The 21,451-nt window shown below is 42.3% G+C and overlaps 1 protein-coding gene and 1 non-coding gene across 6 annotated transcripts in view; one reads left to right on the plus strand and one right to left on the minus strand.

Moving 5' to 3' along the window:
* Positions 1-1,227: 1,227 nt before the first annotated feature.
* Fbxo7 (F-box protein 7) overlaps positions 1,228-21,451 on the plus strand; it is a 31,425-nt gene continuing 11,201 nt past the window's right edge. Inside the window, exons 1-5 of one of the 5 annotated variants that reach the window (XM_017314077.2) lie at positions 1,228-2,923; positions 5,195-5,489; positions 9,788-10,015; positions 11,707-11,848; positions 14,013-14,099. In XM_017314077.2, coding sequence (XP_017169566.1) covers positions 2,802-2,923; positions 5,195-5,489; positions 9,788-10,015; positions 11,707-11,848; positions 14,013-14,099 — 874 coding nt within the window. In that variant the 5' untranslated portion in view covers positions 1,228-2,801. The other 4 variants (XM_011243556.3, NM_153195.2, NM_001347151.1 and 1 more) reach the window with 4 other exon arrangements.
* Gm24430 lies at positions 19,464-19,567 on the minus strand. The gene has a single exon (XR_003949059.1). It is a non-coding gene; the product is annotated as a U6 spliceosomal RNA (small nuclear RNA).

Raw genomic sequence — 21,451 nt, forward strand, 5'->3', positions numbered from 1 at the left:
AGTGGAGCAGAAGAAGCACTTGGCTTGGAGAAACCAAAAGTTCTAAGTGGTCTCTTCTATGGAAAAGATGGTAGTGTAGCGGTAGATCTGCCCAGTCTTGGCGCACAGCATGTATTCATATTAATTGAGTTGTGTTTTCATTGCCAGGGCATATTTGGGTTGGAGATTTACCACAACAGTTCCCCCGCCAACCCTTTTTATAAGTCATATATATACTTCAGATTAGAGCATGGCCCTAGTAGTGCACATCTGTCAAATTCATGGCTTCTTCTCAAATTTTGAACACCTTCCTTACACTTCTGGGGAAATTCTAATAAGCTCCTAAAAAGGAGTCAGATTCTGATTTTCAGTTTCTTTTGCAGTGAGGACTCAGGTATGGGGCCCAAACTTCCTTAGTCAGATTGCACCCCATATAGACCCTTGATTGGGAAGTAAGGTGAGAAAACAGAATCTTTTGGAAGCTTGTCATTTTGTTGGTGCAGGACAGAGCAAAACCCACAAGGAATCTGAGGGTAGCAGAGACAGGGTCAGTCACTCCCCAGTCCTCCCTAGCAGTGGTGACAGCAATTTCCCGCAGACCCAACTTTGATATATTCCTAATCAGGACACGTCTTCAGTGTGGTTATAAGTTTTCTCCAGTCCTTCCTAGAATCTGCTGGGCCATATATCATCCCTTTAATTCACCCCTTCCTGGGTAGTTGCCCAGAGTCAATTTCCACTGTTTAGAACTAAAGACCGTGATATTGGAGACCCCCTCACAACTTTCCAGTGGCTTCTCATGTATTCTAGAATGTGTCTCAAACTTTTTGCCCAGCTCAAGAATATCCTCTTTCATAAAGATTGGTTTTCTATTACAACCAGTCTCAAACCAATCTGATTTATTTATCAGTATTCATGCTTTTGGTTTGATATTCTTATACTAAAATGTTGGCTTGTAGCAAAAAAAAAAAGATGGAAATAAATATGTAACTTCTGAGGCTATGTTGTAAAAGACTTCACAGTTTCTGTCTTGGTAATGCTTGGGTCGCTTACTCTCAGGGAATCCAATTATCATGTTATGTGGACATTCAAGTAGATTTCTGGAAAAAAAAAATCTGTGAAAAACTGGGGCCAATCGTTTGATGATATGTGTAGTCAAGTCTTCAGGCAGCTCTGGCAAGAGACCCTGAGACAGAATTACCTAACCACCCTGTACCCAAGTTCCCAATCTACAGAATTTGTGGGTCGACAAATGTTTATTGATGTGGGTTAGTAAGCTTTGGAGGACAATTGATATGCAGCAAAAGATTTTACTAAGACACTGTGTAACAACTAAAAGCTGCTTTAAATTTTGTGGTAACATGAAGGGGCTAAAGGAGTTGGCTTCAGCTTCAAGTTCCTAAGGGCAGCGCCAAGGAAGAAAGGAAGTAAATGCTGTTAATCCCACAGGAAAAAAAAAAATCAGTCCCACAGATTCGAGGAGAAAGACCATCAACCCCAAACCATCATGGCCAAATTAATTAATCAAGCTTTTCTTGGTATGTATACATGGGCTGGACATAGGTAAGGTAAGATTGTAATAGTTCAGGAGTAGGGGGTTTCCAGATGAGGATTTGGCAGGCAAATAGGCATGTATTACCGAAGCAGAACATAAGCATACCAAGTTGGTCATAACAGCCTCTTGAAACAAAGACATGGTTGCAAGGTGGTTACAACAGGGTCACCATAATAACCTTTTAAAATAAAGGCATGGGGCAGTACAGAGCCATTTGTAGCTAAGGTTACAGGTGGGACATAGCCCAATCCTTGAGAAACCTAGTTTGTCTTTACTATAAGATGGCTTTTACGCCTGAGATGGAGGCAGTCTGGTTTATCAAGATTTATCGTGAGAAGTGAAGAGCTATACTGTTGTGGCCTTCAAATCCATTGGGAGAAACCAAAGACTTAGGCTCAATTCAAATTTATATTAAAATGAGTTTATGCTTACTGCTAGCAGAAGGAAGGCAGCTTTAGAGCCCAAACAGCATTCCATAGGGAAGGGGGACTAAGGATAAGATGGGGTTTTAAATTGGACATCAGAAAGGTGTATATTACAACTTACCACGAAATACAAGCTGGGCAGGAAAACTGTTTTACTTTCCTCAGTTGTTTCTCACCTTCCCGCTATATAGTAATTAAAAGATCATTTCATCCCTTTCCCATAGCGATAGTGAGTTTTAAAGAAGCAAAGGCAGCAGTTACTATCCTCACAGCCATTATCCTATTCTTATCTCACCTGCAGGTCTCTAGTACCTCCCAGGCATCCAACAGCCCTTAAGGGATCCCTGGCTCCACATTAACTTTCTTTAGTCATCACAGGGGACCTGTGTACATTATTTCTCAGGCAGGTCTGAGCACTCTAATGACAGGGATAGAGCAGTTCATTTCTGGGCACGGAAACCAGTGACATCAGGTTAGGGCCGTCTGTCATGTCTCCACACTGTTGGCAGCATTCCTTCCAGAGCTAAAGATCCTGCTTGCTGGGAGGGAAGGAACAAACTCGCTCACCCCAGCAGAAGCAGAAGCAGAAGCGTAGAGACTCAAGTGCGCCCAAGCAAACCCAGCGCCTGCGCCGTGCGCGCCTCGCCTCCAGGTGGCGATGTCGCGCGCCGAGCCAGCGATAGGGAAGCGCAGGCGCTCGGCCCTCCGCTCGAGCGGAAGGCTCTAGGGGGCGTAGTCGACCGAGCGGCGAGCGCTGGGGATTCCTCGGGAGCGCAGGCCCGGAGCTCCTTGCTTTCGGTTTCTTCCCGGGGCCGACCGAAGCTTGCGGTCCGACTCTCGCCATGAAGCTGCGCGTGCGGCTTCAGAAGCGGACCCAGCCGCTCGAGGTGCCGGAGTCGGAGCCAACGCTCGGGCAGCTGCGCGCGCACCTCAGCCAGGTCCTGCTGCCCACGTTGGGGTTCAGGTGAGCCGCGTCGCTGTCGTGGGGCTCGGGGGATGGCGCGCTTCGAGCGGTCACGTGAGGCCCGGGCCTCCCGGGTGTAGCTGCACTGGGCGCCTGTGACTGTGACGCTCGGCAGCTGGGTGCTGGCCGGGGTCCGGCTCCGAGAGACCATGGCCCAGCCTCCCCCGGGTGCCGCTGTCCTCCCCGGTGAGTAGTCACTTCCGGGGTTTCGGTCGCTGCGGCCCCGAGGGCGGGAAGGGAACTCGGGAAGCTTGGCTTGCGTTAAATCTCCCGGTGTTAACTTGAGTTTACCTCTGCGGTTGGGATAGTTCAGTGGTTAAATCGGAAAAGCATCGTGCTCAAGGTGACAAAAGTCTTGACACCTTAGGTCACTGTAATTTGTGCCACTGCCCAAGGCTACAGTAACTTTAAAAACAGCTGAGCGTGCAAGTGGCAGACTGCACCTAACTGTAACTTTCTCACTTTCTCACTGTAAGGGTTCAGGAAGTACGCCTGTCAGCGGGCATTCTCTGGGTGAGAATGTTGCTTTTTTTTCACGAATAGAGGCATGACCCTAGAGAGCTTACAGTTTCATGGCAAGTTGAAAAAGGATTAGGTTCTATTACTAATTTATGGGGTTCTATTACTAATTTTTGCAGATGAAGCGTCTGTGTTTCTGCAGAAGATAGTTTCAGGACATAGAGAGATAACTGTATGGACGACCCACTTCAAGTGCTGAGCTAGAAATTTGAACTAGTGAAGAAAAAAAAAATTAAAAAGATGGGCTCTGGGGCTTCTAAAGGGAAAAATTTTCAAAGAAAAACGTTTCCCATTAATTGGCATTTTAAATAAGCCTTTTCACTTTATTTGTAGGGAGTTAAGCAAAGTGAGACCCTGAATAGATTTTTTCACCCTTCCTCCCTGCTCCCATCCCCCCATTAAGTGAGCCTGAGCTACACCTTTATTCTAGCGCTCTGGAGGAAGAGGCAGGGTTCAAGGTCAGCCTGGTCTACATAGCAAGTTCCAGACCAGCCAGTGTTACATTGTGAGACCCTGTCTAATAAGATAATAATGTTAGCCAAACCATTAAAAAAAGAGCATTTTTTCATATTAAAAGAAAATATGTTGCTGTATTATATATAATATATATTTCCATATAATGGTGACCTACCCACATGTTACTTATTGGTGTAAAACCAAGTGTTTTCAATGTTGATAACAGTTATCTCTCCTCACACTTTGAGAATTCAATTTTTAAGGTATTTACAAGTAGTCTTACTTCTCAGTTAAGCAGGGCAGTTTTGAAAGGGTTGGAAACCCAAGAGCTCTGTTTCTCTTGCATGCTGTTTTCACAGTTGCAGTTGGTTAGGTGGATGGAATTTAAGCCTCAGCTTGTGAAAGTAAACTCATTTCTCTGAAATTTTGTTCATTTAGGGAACAGAAGAGAAGCTTTAAAATGTGTTCATGTGACACATTTGTTATTCTTAAAGAGTATTTTCTAGTAAGCAGATCAAAGATTGCATATATGTATATATGCAAGCTTCTGGAATTGTATTATTTTTGGTAAAATCACCTGACCCCCCAAAATGACAGAAAATAGGGCCTTGGAAAACACTTCAGAAAAGTGGGAGGGAAAACTGGCATTTCTGTTAAACAGACCGCTCCTTATCCCATCTACAGAACGAATTGTTTGCTTGGGGAGTCCCCTTTCTGCCAAGGTTGACATGGTGTGTCCCTGGGCCCCTGGCAGGTTTTCAGCTTGTTGTTGACCAGAACATTTTGCAAGCATCAGAGCATCTTATTTCCTGAGGAGTAGGAATAGTTTTAACTCCAGTAATGTCTCTTTAATGGATGTGTCTTAAGAAAAATGAATGGGGTTGGGGGTTGGCGGGTTGGCTGAGGCGTTTGATGCACCAGCCTGACACTGGAGTTTGAAGCCCCAGCACGATGGAAAGCTGGAAGCAAAGCTGTGGGTTAAACTGGTTGATGTGTTAAGTTTAAGAAGCTCCTCATGGTCAGAGATGATGAGTACTGCAAAGTCTGTGCTTTAGAATTGGTGAAGTGTAGGTTACTGATTCGCCTCCCTGCCTACTAAAGCTCCAGTTACAAGTCTATGACCCAGGCTTTTGATGAGAACAAGTAATTTTGTCTCCTGCTTTTTCTTTCTTTCTTTCTTTTTAAAATATTATATAGAGCTTTTGGGAACATAGCATGTACTTTAATGTATTCCAAATGTATTATTTGGAATATTGGTAGGTAGCTCTTACTATGCTCATCCATCTTTCTTGGCAGTTCTGATACCCGATTTGCAATTACATTGAACAACAAGGATGCCCTCACTGGAGATGAAGAGACCTTGGCTTCATATGGGATTGTTTCTGGGGACTTGATATGTTTGGTTCTTGAAGATGACATGCCGGCACCTAACTTACCTTCATCTACAGATACAGAGCATTCCTCACTCCAGGATAATGACCAACCTTCTTTGGCTGCCACCCCAAGTCAGACTAACATCCCAGATGAACAAGGGACTGATTCATCCCAAGGACAGGCCACCCCATTTGATGCCTGGACTGATGACAGTATGGTGGGTATTGTAGATGAAGAGATGGGATAGAGTAATTGATAAGGTATATTGATTCTTCAGAGGAATTCTACACCAGTCAGCATGACTAGCATCAGTAAACTGTAGACTGTGCCCTTTGTGAACATTTTTGGTTTGATTTGGATTGGTTTGTCAAGACAGGATTTCTCTGTAGTACTGGCTATTCTCTGCTGCTCACTCTGTAGACCAGGCTGGCCTAAAACTCAGAGATTGGCCTGCCTCTGCCTCCCAAGTACTGGGATTTAAGGTGTGCCCACCACTGCCCTGCTTGAACATTTTTTTTTTTAAACTGCTGAATGTCTGCACTAATATGCTAGCACTCTAACTTGCATGGCCCCCCCACAGGAGCTCTTCTGCTCCTCAGAGGACCACTGGTCTCCTGTGCCTAGTGACTTCTTATACCACAGGCTGCCAGTCTGTTCTTTACTCTACTTTTCAGGCTGTCTGCTTCCTGCATCTTCATTGTGGCATTCTCTTGCTCTGTACTACCTCTGTCTCTTTTGACGCTAATTTTTCTATTCTGTGTTATTTCACAGAGGAGAAAAATCCCTTATTGTCCCACCCTACCTCTCCAGGTTTACTTTCTGTTCTTTTCCTGTCTCTAGTTAGTACAGATTCCCGATCCTTCCCATTTTTCCATTTTCATACTCACACAAGTGCACAACCTGCTGACCTTGTGACCAGTGAAGATGTGGCCTGGGGCCCTTGCTGACTCTCTTTTTCCTGTTTGTACTTCTGTCTGTATTCCAGAGTCCTTGCTAATTGTAGTTCAGCAATTTAAACATTTAATGGTGATCTTTGTTACTTTGTAAGTTCCTTATTATCATCATTATTATTAAGATTTATTTATTAATGTGTATAGTCAAAATAGAGCATCACACCCCATTATTAATGGTTGTGAGCTACCATGTAGTTGCTGGGAGTTGAACTCAGGACTTTTATAAGAACAGCCAGTGCCTTTCCAGTGAGCCAACTCTCCAGCCCCTAATTATTTGTTTTATATTTTTTGTGAAATGATTCTTTATTTGTTTTAGTTTTTTTAAGAGAGGGTTTCTCTGTATAACAAAACAATTAATACTGACAACATATACCATTCTTAGCCGTTTTTGTTTATTCTTATCAACCCAATTTAATTTCTTTTGCAAGCCTTAAACATTGATCCATGACATAGAATAGGCAGATATTCTGAATAGGTGGTTATTAAAATACTTAATAGGTTCATAAATTGTTAAAATAATTTCCACATACAGTAATTTTAATTTGTCTTTCAAATCATTCTTGTATCTCTGTGTGTTTCTGCTTCATAGGGCAATGTGTGCGATGGATAAGCATATGTGGCTGCATACTTAAACTTGACTCCAGACTCTGTTTTTACTGACAGGCTGGCTCTTTCAGAGAGTGCCTGCCTGAAGGTAGTGATTCCAGGTCTAAGAGCAATTCTAAGAGCATACCGTTTGTCTTGTAAGGTTTTTATGGGGTGACTATGAAACCTTGCTGGGGTGCTGAGCTTGGAGTCCTTGAATCTGTATGATCTGCAAGTTCAGTATAGAAGGGAACTGTGGAAAAGGAAGATAAATGGATGGGTAAGACTCAAAACCAGAGGAGAGGAATTTTATTTTATAACTAAATATAGGTTAGTTTTATTTCATTGCTCTTGGGAGTTACTGTTAATGACAGCAAGGGATAACCTGTATCAGACCTGACAGGAGGTGGAATGCAATTTAGCCAATTGCTTTCATTTTTTTGTCAGTGGCCTGTACAGGATTGCGTAGAAGTAATGCTTAGCTTTTTTCTGTTCTCGCACATGGAAGATGATAAACACTCATATCAGAGGGTACCAGAGCTTCTTGGACTTAGGGATATGGTTTGATAAGCCTTCAGTGGGTATGTAGTTAGCAGTTTAGGGTAATGCTTTTTTAAAAATTACACGCTTTGTCCCATGCTACTAAGTAATAAATGGCTAAAGTAGGATAATGGGGAAAAGTGAAGAGATTATTTTCATAATTTAGACTTGATATATTTAATATTTTTAATATGGTAATTTGTTCAAAGAAAATCATAGAAATGTTTTGAGCAGTAGCATCTTTTTTAAAAGTTTTTTTATTGGTTATTTTATTTATTGATATTTCAAATGTTATCACCCTTCCCAGTTTCCCCTCTACTAACCTTCTACTCCCTCTCCTTGGCCCCTGCCTCTGAGGGTGCTCCTCCACCCGCCTACCCAATCCTGCCTCAGGGCTCTAGCATTCCCCTACCTATCTGGGGTCATTGAGCCTCCACAGGACCAAGGGGCTCCCCTCCCAGTGATGCCCCATAAGGCAGTCCTCTGCTACATATGCAGCTGGAGCCATGGGTCCCCTCATGTGTACTCTTTGGTTGGTAGTTTAGTCCCTGGGAGCTTTGGGGGCTCTGGTTGGTTGATATTATTGTTCTTCCTATGGGGTTGCAAACTCCTTCAGCTCCTTCAGTCCTTGCCCTAACTTCTCCATTGGGGTCCCTGTGCTCAGTCAGCTGTATTGGTCAGGCTTTGGCAGAGCCTCCTACGGGACAGCTATATCGTGCTGAGCGGCAACATCTTTTAGGTAGTCTTTTAAATTTTAATTTTTGTTTGTTTGTTTGTTTGTTTTTGTTTTGTCTTGTCATATAGCTCAGACTAACCTTGAACTCTAAAATTCTTCGGCCTTAGCTTCCCCAGTACAAGAATTATAGGTGTGTGTTACTGCACCTGCCTAGAGTTCAGGTAACAAGTTCGACCTTTCTATAGCCATTAGGCTTTAGCTCTGCTGATTTTGAAAGGATAAATGCCAGCTGTGGCTCTATACAAGTCCTTCAACCTTGCCTTATACTATATAACTTTAAATTCTTCTGCTCTGATTCTTTTGGAAATACAATCCTAAAAAGAAAAAAGTTGCTTAGTATTAAGAGTTGAGCACAAACTAGGAAACAAGCTTTCTGAATAAAATCAATGTAGCAACTTAGCTTTACTAAAGCATTTTTTATATTCAGAAGCCGTAATGGTGAATCCGAGGACCTGGTTCATTTCAAAGCTGTATAAACTGGTTATCTTGACTAGTCATTTATTTATTTATTTATTTGAGTTAAAATTATACTATTTATAAAAAGGTATTGTCCTCTTCTCTGTCTAAGTTTTATGAGAGAGTGCCTGGTACGCAAAACCAGGCAAGTGTAGTATGCCATCCTTCGGCAGTTGGTTACAAGCCTTCCCTGAATGTGCACCATGTAGCAGGTACTGTGTTCCTTTTACAAAATGGACAACCTGTGTAGTCTTGTACTTTACACAAATTTGCAGTCATGGAGAGATGCAGATATGTGAATTGAAAAATAGCAATACAGTATGGTGAGGTAAATGTATAAAGGCTGTGGGTGGCATCCCTTGGGTCTGTTGAAGAAGTGGGAATTCTGCAGTGGCAGGAAAGGGCTGGTAGACAGTGAACAGATGACAAGTCAGGGAGTGGGGTCATGATGGCCTTACATGCCTACTTTTTCTGGACTTAATTTTCTAGGCCTGCACTCTACTGCCTGTCTCTGAAGAACTTGTTTTATGCATTTGTATAAGTGTAGCAAAGATGCTAAGTGTGAGGAAGAAGGCAAATGCGTTTTTGTTAAATGAACACATGACTCCTATTTTTAGACCTCTCAGAGCTTTTATAAGGTTATTACCGGATCCTGTGAATGTAGAGGGTTAGATTAGGCAGACGTAGCATGCATGTAGTGTTTTTCTGCTTGACTCTGTACCAATTTTTCTCTAAGAACATTCAGGGACACAGTCTTAAAGTACAATTGTGGGAAACAGTACTGCCTGTCTTGAGGAAATCCTGAGTTTTCAACTGGGACATAAGATGTGATTGGCTCCTTAACTTTGGGTAACTGGCAGGAGTACATGGTGTATATGAGACAAGAAGGGGAGGCAGGCACTCTGAGGAGGTGCTGTTCCTGGAACTCAGGAGACACATAATGGGGGTATGAGGTACAGTGGCACAGGAAGTACAGCTTTAGAGAGATCTGGGCATGGTAGTGGTTGGAGCTATGAGCACAATTAGGTACTGTTTAGTAAGTGTATGGAGACTTACCGATGAGCTCCATGTTTTTAGCCTGGAGTTATGGGACTCAGGACAGAGGTGTAGGTTGCAGTGTCATTTATTTATAAGAGCTTCCTATATCTGAACCTCATGCTGGCTTTTGTTTTGAGCACTAATCTCTGCTCAGTTTAGGTTATAAAATGTCCTATGTAAAATTAATGAATCTATTATCCTTTTTAGGAAGGGCCTAGTCAAAATGTTGAAGCTGAGTCAATTCAGGATGCCATGAGTATGGAAGAGGTTTCTGGTTTCCATCCATTGGAACCAATGCTCTGTAATGAAACAGAGGATGGGCAGGTACCACATTCTCTAGAGACCCTGTACCAGTCAGCTGGCTGCTCCAACATCAGTGATGCCTTGATAGTGCTGGTGCATCTCCTGATGCTCGAGTCAGGCTACATTCCTCAGGTGAGTGCAACCCAAATACCTTAGGAGGTGTGGTGATTTGAATATGCTTGGCCCAAGGAGTGGCACTATCAGGAGGTGTGACCTTGTTGGAGGAAGTGTGTCACTGTTGGGATGGGCAATGAGACCTTCCTCCTAACCACATGGGAGCCAGTCTTCTCTTAGTGGCCTTCAGATGAAGATGTAGAACTCTCAGCTCCTCCTGCACCATGCCTGCCTGGTAGCTGCCATGTTCCTGTCTTGATGATGATAATGGACTGAATCTCTGAACCTCTGAGCCAGCCCCAAGTAAATGGCTGTCCTTATAAGAGTTGCCTTGGTCATGGTGTCTGTTCATAGCAGTAAAGCCCTAACTAAGTCATGATGTCTCCCTGGGTACTTCACAAGGGCATCGTGATAGTCTATCTTCCTTTACTAAATGTGATTGGTTCTTGAATATAAAATGTCAGACACAGTGAGGAGTTGTCACAGGTACTCAGTAAATGTGCCCTTTCCAGCATTCCTTCTTTTTCCATCATTTCCCTTGTTAGCATTTAGTATTGCCCAGAGATAATGGCAACTGGTCCAAAAGGGGGGAAAAAAAGACACAAGGTTTTATATACTATAATATCAAGATAAAGTGTGGCAGTGTGGACTGAGTATGAATGATGCTGACTAATTAATGTGTCGTGTTCATAGGCTTGTGCTGTGGTTGCTTATCGTCATTCAGCATGGGTTTGTTAAGCATCTACTAATTCAGTGACTTGTTTCTGTTCCTGGTCTTAGGTCTTTGTTTAAGTTACTGTTAGTCTGAGAGTAGAGAAGAATTTAGACCATTATAGTATAATGTGTAAGTTCTAGGAGAGACACTTACACATCCAGAGTGCCAGGGACTCTGGATGAAGAGTTAGAGTGGAGCTGGGAATCCATGGGACCGTATTAGAGCCGAGATTCTGACTTGTAAGCTGAGGATAGAGCTGGGCTTCTTGCATACTCTGGCCTGACCCCTGCGCTGCTGGCCTGTACATGTTCCCTGTGGCCATGGATAGAGCACAAAGATGGAGAGTAACCCAGGATCAGGGAACGCCTGTGCACACATTTCTCAGAGTTCACAAAGGAGCACAAAAGACCAGACAAATATGGCATATTACAAATAACAGTGTAAATTGACAAAGAATAATAAATATGCAGTGATAGAAATGTGAGTAAATGTTAGAAAATAACTTTTCTAAAAAGGGCTGTATGAAGGAAGTGCTATTCACCCTGCAGTCTTGAGTAATGGTATGTCTTTACTAGGTAGAAAATGTGAGCCTTAGAAGAGAAAAATTAAGCCTTATTTCTATGATGTCATCTTATCTATTAAAATGAATATTTTGATAGAAAAATATTATCCTCCTTTAGTGTTAATGATGTGCATATTATGTTGAGGCTATGCGTCTTTATAAAAATGTGTGAGGTGTGTGTCTGTGGGGCGTGTGCATACCATGTAGCATGTGTGGCAGTCAGCAGAGATCTGTGGAGTTGGTTGTCTGCCTTCACCTTTCTGTGGCTCACCTTGAGTATCAGGCTTCTGTGACAAAGCACTTTATCTGCTGAGCCTCGTCGGTAGCTTAAGGGGGGCTGTGTTGCACAGTAAGTTAGGGGTGTTAACTGACTTTCAGGTTTTTCAACACAACGCCTTTCTTCATTATTTTTCCTTTCCTTTCATTCTTCAGGGAACTGAAACCAAAGCAGTGACAATGCCTGAGAAGTGGAAGTCAAGTGGTGTATACAAACTGCAGTACACACATCCTCTCTGCGAGGGCGGCTTTGCCGTGCTTACCTGTGTGCCTTTGGGAAACTTAATCATTATAAATGGTAATGGGACGGAGCAGTCATGGTTGCTGCCTTATGAATTAAGTAGTTTCTTTATAAACATTCTGTAGCCACTTGAGTGTCTGTCCGAGTCGTTCACAACTTAATTCCTATACCACTGATGACATATGCCTGAAAGATTTCAAATGCGAGGATGTTGGTTTAGAACAGCACCCTTCACTCTCAGGGTAGCCCCCTTGTTTTCTTTTTGACCGTTTGTTTTTATTTTACGTTTTGAGTGTTTTCCCTATCTGTCTGTGCATCATCACATGCATGTGGTGCCTGTGGAAGCCAGAAGAGGTGTCAGATCCCCTGCGATTGGTGTTACAGATGCTGCGAACTGCCATGTGGGTGCTCGGAATTGAACTAGGCTCCTCTGTAAGAACAGCCAGTGCCTATAACTAACCGTTGAGCCACCTCTCCAGCCTCAGCTCTTTCTTGCGATGTCTCATTTTTTGAACACTTGGTTCTGTGAGAGCTGTGGTAATAGAAATAAAATGAGTTTTACTGTGTAGAAACTTAGAAGAGTGTTCTTTTGTGCATGTCTGTGAATGTCTCTTTTTATTTACTTCTTTAAGTCTTAACCTGTGGTTGCATTTCATGTTAGTCATGATGTCACACAGGTCTTTCCCAACCACCACTGGTTTCTGGAATGTTCTCATGATCTCACAGTAGGAGATCCATTTGGGTGACCAGGATTTTACATCTCATTCTGATCTTTTGTTTTATTTTTATACTTTTGAAATTGGGTCTGTATAGCCCAAACTGAACTCAAATTCTTTATGTAGCTGAAGCTGGCCTTGTACTTGTGGTTCTTCTGTCTCTGTCTCTCAAGTTCTGGGGTTGTGGGTGTGTACCACCTAACTGGGCTAACACTGTTTACTTTCTGAGATGATCTTCTCAGGTACTTACGCTAGTGAGTTGAGGTGGACTGTAGTGTTTATAACAGATTGTCTTGCTTTGCTGCTTTGGGTTGGGTTTTCACTGGGTCCTTCAGCTACTTGTTTTGTTGAGATGATGTTGTTATTGAGTTCCAGTGTTAGAAAACAGTTTTCTACTAAAATTTATTTTAAACACTAACATTGCATTTAAAATTTTTTTTAACATTGCATTTTTGATTTTAGAATTAGAAGTTAATTTTTGGGCCTTTCATGTAATTTTTTCCCCCATTTCCTTTTAATTGCCTGAATCTCTTAACTGTCTGAGCATTCAGCCTGTGACACTGGACGTTAGTCAGGATGTGACTGACGGCATGAGGCTGAGTAATGTCTCTGTTAGTTCTCACAGTTAGTTTGTGTAGCTTGTAGTTTGGCATTTTGTGCCCAGAGTGGCAGCGGTTTCTGTTTCTGTCTAGTCATCCTGACTTACCACATCACACCTGGGAAGAATAACAAATGTGAGGTGGTGAGTTTTACCTCAGTTGCATATAAAGGTACCTAATAACATGCTTACACTACCCTCTCTTCACTAAGAATTTTGGTGATTTTAATTTACGGTATTTTGTGCTTTAATTGCTTGCAGACCAGGCCTTGCAGGCTCTCCCAGTAGCTGGGTACTCCAGGCTTAAGCCTTTGAAAAGGAACAGTGTCTTTCAGTCTCGCCTTCACCCAGGGCATGGCTTGGGGCACATGTGCATGAGCCCATCACTAGCTCTTTCATAAGCAGAGATGAAGTACGCCTTTGTATGCAAAACTAAAATTGAACCCTCTGGTGATGTCAAGAAATTGGTCTTTTGGGTCCAGAAAGGAGTGGTGCTGTGCAAACTAGCAGGATCCTGTTAATGAACAAGGATTGACCATTGCCAAGGATTTAAAAAAATGCATAGTGTTTTAGTGACTTCATTAGAAATAATGCTCTTTTGTGCTTGCCTGCTTCTTACTGACCTTGTTGCAGATCTGTCAATTACTAATAAGCTGCTGTTGGTGATACTTTGTGGATTCTGTATGAAGAGACTTACTGTAGTCTTTAAAAGGTGGTGTTTGAGGCTGATTCCTTCATGGCAGGTTTAGCCTTTTGACTGTGCTTTGAGAGGAAGAATGGGCTCCGAGCAGTTTGTTTGGAATAATTACCCATAGTTCACAGAGGTAAGGAAAAGGGCCTGCACTACAAAGGGAATCCATTCAGGAAGTGACGGTCGAGTTATCATCTTTCTTTTGTTTATTTACAGCTACAATAAAAGTCAACGGTGGGATTAAAAACGTGAAGTCAGTGCAGCTGCAGCCAGGATCCTACGTTGCTGCTGGAGTAGAACCAGGTGATGTAACTCTGCCTTAACTTTTGGAAGGAAGCTTTGAGAGGTTCACTGAAAACTGAAGCCTGACCGTTTCTAAATAGATTAAAGCGAATTCCAAAGCAGTATTGCTTCCAAGAATTCAGGTGTTTAGGGCTCAGTGATGTAGCATTTGCCTAGCATGTACAAGGCCCCGGGAGTCACCTCTGCACCATAAATGGGGGGGGGGGAGCAGAGGATTTGATTACAATTTGAATTTGGTTTTTACAGTTCTTGAGGTCTTTGAACATTGAGTTAATATTCATACTGTTAAGAACTAACGCTTGGGCATCATTTGTCCCACTGATGTTTCATGCTCCCTCCTGGTTTCTTGTGTTTATCTATGGAGATCTTTCTACTGTGTATTTAACAGAGAAGATCTATGTTTCTTACAAGTAATTCAATGTAGTTTTTTTTATTGAATATTAATAGAGGAAAAACTACTTGAATATTTTAAATATAAATGCTACTATTTAATGTTAGAATTTCCTTAAAGTTTGGGTTCTTAGTATGGCTTTGTCTATATCCTATAAAATTACTAATAGAAGTAAAAAAGTCAGGTTTCTCGTTTTATTGTTTTTGTTTAAACCTTAATTGTGAAAGACCAGGTGGTCTATAGGAGTGATGGGTGGAGAGAAGAATGAATGATCTTTTCTTTTCTGTTTTGTTCTGGGTGTGTCCAGTCTTTTTAGTCCTTGTGGTAAATAGTAAGAGGAGTGTTGAGCAGAGGGAGGGATGGTGCTTATAGTAGGTAGCATCTGAGTTAAGTCTGGTTTCATGCAGCCTGCTCCTCTGAAGATACAGTCTTGTGAATTTAGAGGGAGATGAGGCCCCAGGAAGCTGTTGGGAAGAGGGCCAGCACAGCGTGTTCTTACAGTGCTCTCCGGCTGGATGCTCATCCACATCTTGGCCCTGGACCACTCTTTAGTCAGCCTACTATTTCCTTACTGCTGCTCCTTTAAGGACTCCTAGCCCCCTTATTCTTTGCCATACAGTCAGTCTTTCCTGTGGAATTTCAGTACCACAAATATACTCCCTATGTCAATACTGTGACCTTTTTGAGGGTTCAGATTTGTATTCCCCAGGAGCCAGTTTTTGCCACTGTTAGGGTGACCTTGCCCCTATTGAGAATGTGTGCTGGACTCATAAATCTGTAATGTTTTCTGTCATAATCAGAGAGCTTAAAAGTCCTCAGAACCATATTTATCTTTGTACTAGGTAGGAGCTTGCCATGAGTAAACATTTCACACTCTAAAGCAGGTTTTATGCTCATGTTACTAAAGATAAGGAAATAGTTCTAGATAAGGCTAAATCATTTCAGTAGAGTAGTTGAGGGAATCAGTAGAGTAGATCATTTGACTTTTAAAAACAACCTTATGTAGGGGCCTAGCTTAGATTCTTGTTCTTTATTAAATATGGAACAAAGAAATGGAAGGGAGGGAGGAAGTTCTTTCTCTGGAAAAGTTTATAGACTTTAGTGGAGTATTTTTCCGAAGTACTTTTGTATTGGGTTCACTTGGCAAGTCAGTTTTATTGTGGCTCATAGTTTAGCCCCCAGAAGCTCATGTTACTCTCCCAAGTTCCTAGTCAAACACTGGTTTTATTTTGCTTGTTTATTTGTTTGTTACGGAATTTAAAGAAAAATAATGTATTGAAGATCTGAAGAGCAATTCTATGAAACTGACATTTCTCTACACACTATGTTGTGTCTATCATTCTTAGACACGAATCAGACACCATATACACATGAAACATACTACCATGCTTCAACAATGTGAGAGAAGGAAAAATTCCCTCCCTTACAAAGGAACAACGTTATTGAGAGAAAAAAATTTAAAGAAAATTGATTTTCACATTTGAAAAAACACTTTGAACCAAATTGATTTTTTTCATTATTTATTTACTTTACATCCCAGTATCAGCCCATCCTTTTTCCAATTCCATTTCACATAGCTCCTCCTAACACTCCCCCTTCTCCTCTGAGAAAGGTGAGGCTCCCCCTCTCTCCCCAGATATCACCCCACCCTGGGACATCAAGTCACTGCAGGACTAGGTGGCCCAGTTAGGGGAATGGGGTCCACAGGCAGGCAACAGATTCAGGGACCCTAATGAAGACTAAGCTGCACATTTGCTACATATGGGGTGGGGGGCTAGGTCCAGCCCATGCGCACTCTTTGGTTGGTGGTTCTGTCTCTTGATAGCCCCCTAGGGTCCAGGTTAATTGACTCTGTTGGTCTTCCTGCTGAGTCCCTATCCTCTTCAGGTCCCTCAGTCCTTACCCTAACTCTTCCATAAGCTCCATCTAATGTTTGGCCGTGGGTCTCTGTATCTAGTTCCAGCAGCTGCTGAGTGGAGCCTTTCAGAGGACAGCCATGCCAGGACCCTGTAAACACGACAGTATCATTCGTAGTGTCAGAGAGATTGGTTCTTGCCGGTCTCAGTTTGGGTCAGCCGTTGGCTGTCCTTTCCCTCTGCCTCTGCTTTGTCTTTGTCCCTATACAGCTCGTAGGCAGGACACATTGTGGGTTGAAGGTTTTGTGAGTGGATTGGAATCCTTATCCCTCCATTGGGAGTCCTGACTGGCTATAGGAGGTGGCTACTTCAGACTCCATGTCCCCCACTGCTAGAAGTCTTAGCTAGTGTCACCCCCATAGACTGTCTGGAGCCTCCCCTATCCCAGATCTCTGGCATGTCCTAGAGATGCCCTCCTTGCCTGCTGACGATTTCCGTCTCTCCTCCTCTTACACCTGATCCCTCTGCCCCAGTTCCCCAAAATGATTTATTTATTTATTTTATTAGGTATTTTCTTCATTTATATTTCAAATTCTATCCCTGATTTTTTAAAATTGAAACTATTTTTTCTCATATAATAATCCTGATTTTAGTTTCCCTTCCCTCTATTCTTCCAATTTCCCCACCTTCCCTCCTGTCCACTCCCTTTCCAAGAGATAACAGCCTTGAGCTCTGAGGGGAGGGATTTGATGGTAACATCTCATTTAGCTTTCTCTGTGTAATGTCAGCCTGTGGGTGTCTATCGGTCCCATCTGCTGTGGAAGAAGCCTCTGCTGACTGGATAGGGCACTGAGTTTTGACTATAACAAAATACCATTAGCAGTTATTTTATTGATACTATTTTTCATTTTTAAGACTACTAGTATTTGGTTTTACTCTAGGTCTCTGGGCTCTCTAGTCTCGAATTCTTGGTTACGATGTCAGGTATTGGCTCTGACTCGTTGCGTTGACCTTAAGTCAAATCAGACATTGGTTGGCTACTGCCACAAGTTCTATGCCACCATTGCGCTAGCATATTTTGTATGCAGGACAAATTATAGGGCAGAGGTTTTGTGGCCAGGTTGGTGTTTCTGCTTCTCTTTAGGAACACTCTGGATTGTTTGGGAGTTTTTATGGAGTACCTTGGCTAACAACTCAACTAAATGCAACCCAGTCTCGATACTGGAAGCCTTGTTTGGTAATGAGACTTTGAGACTCCCTATCTCAGTTATTAGGGCAACTCAATTAGGACCATCTTCATATATTTTAAGAAGTTTCCAATGCACTAGTTTTCATGTCATCCCTCAAATGCTCCTCAGTTTCATCTCTCTTCCTGTATTCTCTCCCTCTACCCAGTCTCCCCTCCCTGTGCCCTCCAGATCCTCCTGTTCCTGTCCCCCGCCTGCCTCCAGTTTCCCCTTCCCCGCGAGTTTCATGTGTCTCCCCTAGACCCTTCCTCTGTACCTAACCTCTCTGGGTCTATTGATCATAGCTTGGTTATCATTTACTTATGGCTAATATCCACTTATAAATTAATACATACCACATTTGTTTTTCTGGGTCTGGATTACCTCTCTCAGGATGATTTTTTTTCTAGTTCCACCCATTTGCCTGTAAATTTCATGATGTCATTTTTTTAACAGCTGAATAATACTCATGTGTAAAGGTATGGCATTTTCTTTTTTTCCCCATTTATTTATTTATTTTACATCCCAGTTGCAGCTTCCCCTCCCTCCTCCACTTCCAGTCCCACCCTCTCCTCCCTTTCTCTTCAGAGGAGGGGAGGCCTTCCATGGTTATCAGTCTGCCTTGGCATATAACGTTACAGTAGGACTAGGTGCATCTTCTCCTATTGAGGCAGATAAGGGCAGTCCAGTTAAGGAAAAGGGATCCAAAGGGAGGCAGCAGAATCAGAGACAGCCCTGGGTCCCAAATGAAGACCAAGCTACATATCTGTTACATATGTGTAGGGGGCATAGGTCTGTTCTATTCATGCTCTGTGGCTAGTGACTCAGTCTCTGTGAGCCCCTATGGATCTAGGTTAGTTGATTTTGTAGGGTTAGTTGTGGTGACCTTGACTTCTTTGGCTCCTTTAATCCTTCCCCTCTTCCACAAGATTCCCCAAGCTCCACCTACTGCTTGGCTGTGGGTCTCTGCATCTGTTTCCATCAGCTGCTGAGTGGAGCCTCTCAGAGGACAGCCATGCTAGGCTCCTGTCTGTAAGTATAGCAGAGTATCATGAACCGTGTCAGGGGTGAACTCATTCTCTTGGTCTGGTTCTCAGGCTGGGCCAGTCACTGGTTATTCTTTCCCTCAGTTTCTGCTCCATCTTTACCCCTGCACTTACTGTAGGCAGGACAAATTGTAAGTCAAAGGTTTTGTAGCTGGGTTGGTGTCCAAGTCCCTCAGTTGGGACCTTTTGCCTGTTACAGGAGTGGCCGTTTCAGGTTCCTTATCCCCAGTTGCTAGTAGACTTAGCTAGGGGCACCCTCATAGATTCCTGGGAGTTTCCGTTGTCTGAGGAACAGCTAGAAACAGCTCACCCCGGAGATGCCCCCAACAGCAGTTCCAGTTCTCTCTCTCTCCATCCTCCCCACACTTGAACCTCTTTCCTCCTCTCCTCTTCTCCCACCCAGATCCCTCCTTCTGTCCACCTCCATATCTATTTTATTTCCCCTTCTCAGTGAGATTCAAGCATCCTTCCTTGGGCCCTCGTTGTGTCTAGATTGTAACATCCTGTACTTTATGGCTAATATCTACTTATTAGCAAGTACATATCATGATGTCTTTCTAGGTCTGGGTTACCTCACTCAGGATGATCTTTTGTAGTTCCATCCATTTGCCTACAAATTCCATGATGACATTGCTTATTAATAGTTCAGTAGTACTCCATTGTGTAAATGTTCTTTATTTATTCCATGGTTGAGGGACACCTAGATTTCCAGTTTCTGACTTTTACGAATAAAGCTGCTATGAACATAGTTGAGCAAGTGTCCTTGTGGCATGGTGGGGCATCTTTTGGGTTTATTCACAGGAGTGGTAGAGCTGAGTTTTGAGTTAGAACTATCCCCAGTTTTCAAGAATACAGAATGCTTCACAAATTTGCCTGTCAAACTTGCATAGGGACCATGTTAATCTCTGTAGTGTTCCAATTTTAGTATATGTGCTGCTGAAGTGAGCACATACCACATTTTTTTTTTCTGTTTTTTTTGAAGAGGAGCATCTAGGTTATTTCCAGTTTCTGGCTCTTATGAATAAAGCTACAATGAACATAGTTGAACAGTGTCTGTGTTGTAGGATGGAACATCCTCTGGGTAGATGCCCAAGAGTGGTGTAGCTGGATCTTGAGGCAGATAGTTTTCTGAGGAACTGCCCTATTGATTTCTGTAGTGGCTGGGTAAGCTTGTGCTCCCACCAGCAACGGAGGAGCACTCTCCTTGCTCCACACTAGTGAGCTGTCACTAGTGTTACTGATCTTAGCCATTTTGACAGGTCTAAGATAGACTCTCAAAGTAGGTTTGACTTGCATTTCCCTGATGGCTAAGAGTGTTGAACATTTCTTTAAGTGTTTCTTAGCCATTTGAGATTTCTTTAATAAGAATCCTTGATTTAGATCTGTACCCCAATATGTATGTATGTATGTATGTATGTATGTATGTATGTATGTATGTAGTCCTGGCTAGCCTAGAATTCACTTTTTAGACCAGGCTGGCTTTGAACTCGGAGATCCATCTACTTCTGTCTCATGAGTGCTAGGATTAAAGGTATGTGTCACAATGCCTGATTGCCTGTGCCCCATTTTAAAATTAGATTACTTGGTTTTGTGATATCTAGTTTCTTGGGTTCTTTATATATCTTGGTTATTAGTTCCCTGTCTAATGTGGAGTTGGTCCTTTTGATTTGTTTTTGCTTTGTTTGTTTGTTTTTTTGTATCCCTGGCTGTCCTGGAACTCACTCTGTACTCTGTAGACCAGGCTGGCCTCGAACTCGGAAATCCGCCTGCCTCTGCCTCCCAAGTGCTGGGATTAAATGCGTGTGCCACCACTGATTGGCGAGTTGGTCCTTTTGATTGGAAGACTTTTAATGACTGCTTTTATTTCACAAAGGGTTTATTATTTATCTGATCTTGACTTAACTTTGGTAAGTGGTACCTGTGGAGAAAATTGTCCATTTCTTTTAGATTTTCCAACTTGATGGAACACAGCTTTTTAAATTATGTCCTTATAATTCTTTGGAACTCCTCAGTATCTGTTATGTTCTCCTTCTTGTTTCTGATTTTATTACTTTGGCTATTCTGTCTCATTTAGTTATTTGGATAAGGGTTTGTCTGTTTTGCTGATTTTCTTAAAGGACCCTTTGGGTGTTTGCTTTTACTAGATTTTTCAGGTGAGCTGTTAAATTGTTAATATGAGATATCCAACTTTTTTTTTTTAATGAATTCTAGAAAGTCTTTACTTTCTTTTTTCATTCTGTCTTGACCCATTTTTCTTTCTTTTTTTTTTTCCATTTTTTATTAGGTATTTAGCTCATTTACATTTCCAATGCGATACCAAAAGTCCCCCATACCCACCCACCCCCACTCCCCTGCCCACCCACTCCCCCTTTTTGGCCCTGGTCTTGACCCATTTTTCATTCAGTAGAGAGTTGTTCAGTTTCCACGAGTTTGTAAGCTTTATGTTGTTTCTGTTGTTGTTATCATTAATTCATGGTGGTCTGATTCATGGCAGGGAGTTATTTCAGTTTTCTTGTGTCTATTGAGACTTGCTTTATGAATGAGGTAAATTTTGCAGCAAGTTCCATGAGGTGCTGAGAAGAAGGTATTTTTTTTTCTGTGTTTGGGTTAAATGTCTGTAACTGTTAGATCTATTTGGTTTATAACATTTGTTAACTCCAACATTTTTTGTTTGGTTTTCGTCTAGATAAATTGTCCAGGTAATTGTGGGTATTGAAGTCTCTCCTTATTAGTGTGTAAGGGTCAATATATGATTTAAGCTGTAGTAGTGTTTCTTTTCACAATCTCAGCTACCTTTGTGTTTGGGCATAGATGTTAAGAACTGAAATGTCAT

The sequence above is a fragment of the Mus musculus genome, chromosome 10 (assembly GCF_000001635.26).
Source record: "Mus musculus strain C57BL/6J chromosome 10, GRCm38.p6 C57BL/6J".
Taxonomy (NCBI): domain Eukaryota; kingdom Metazoa; phylum Chordata; class Mammalia; order Rodentia; family Muridae; genus Mus; species Mus musculus.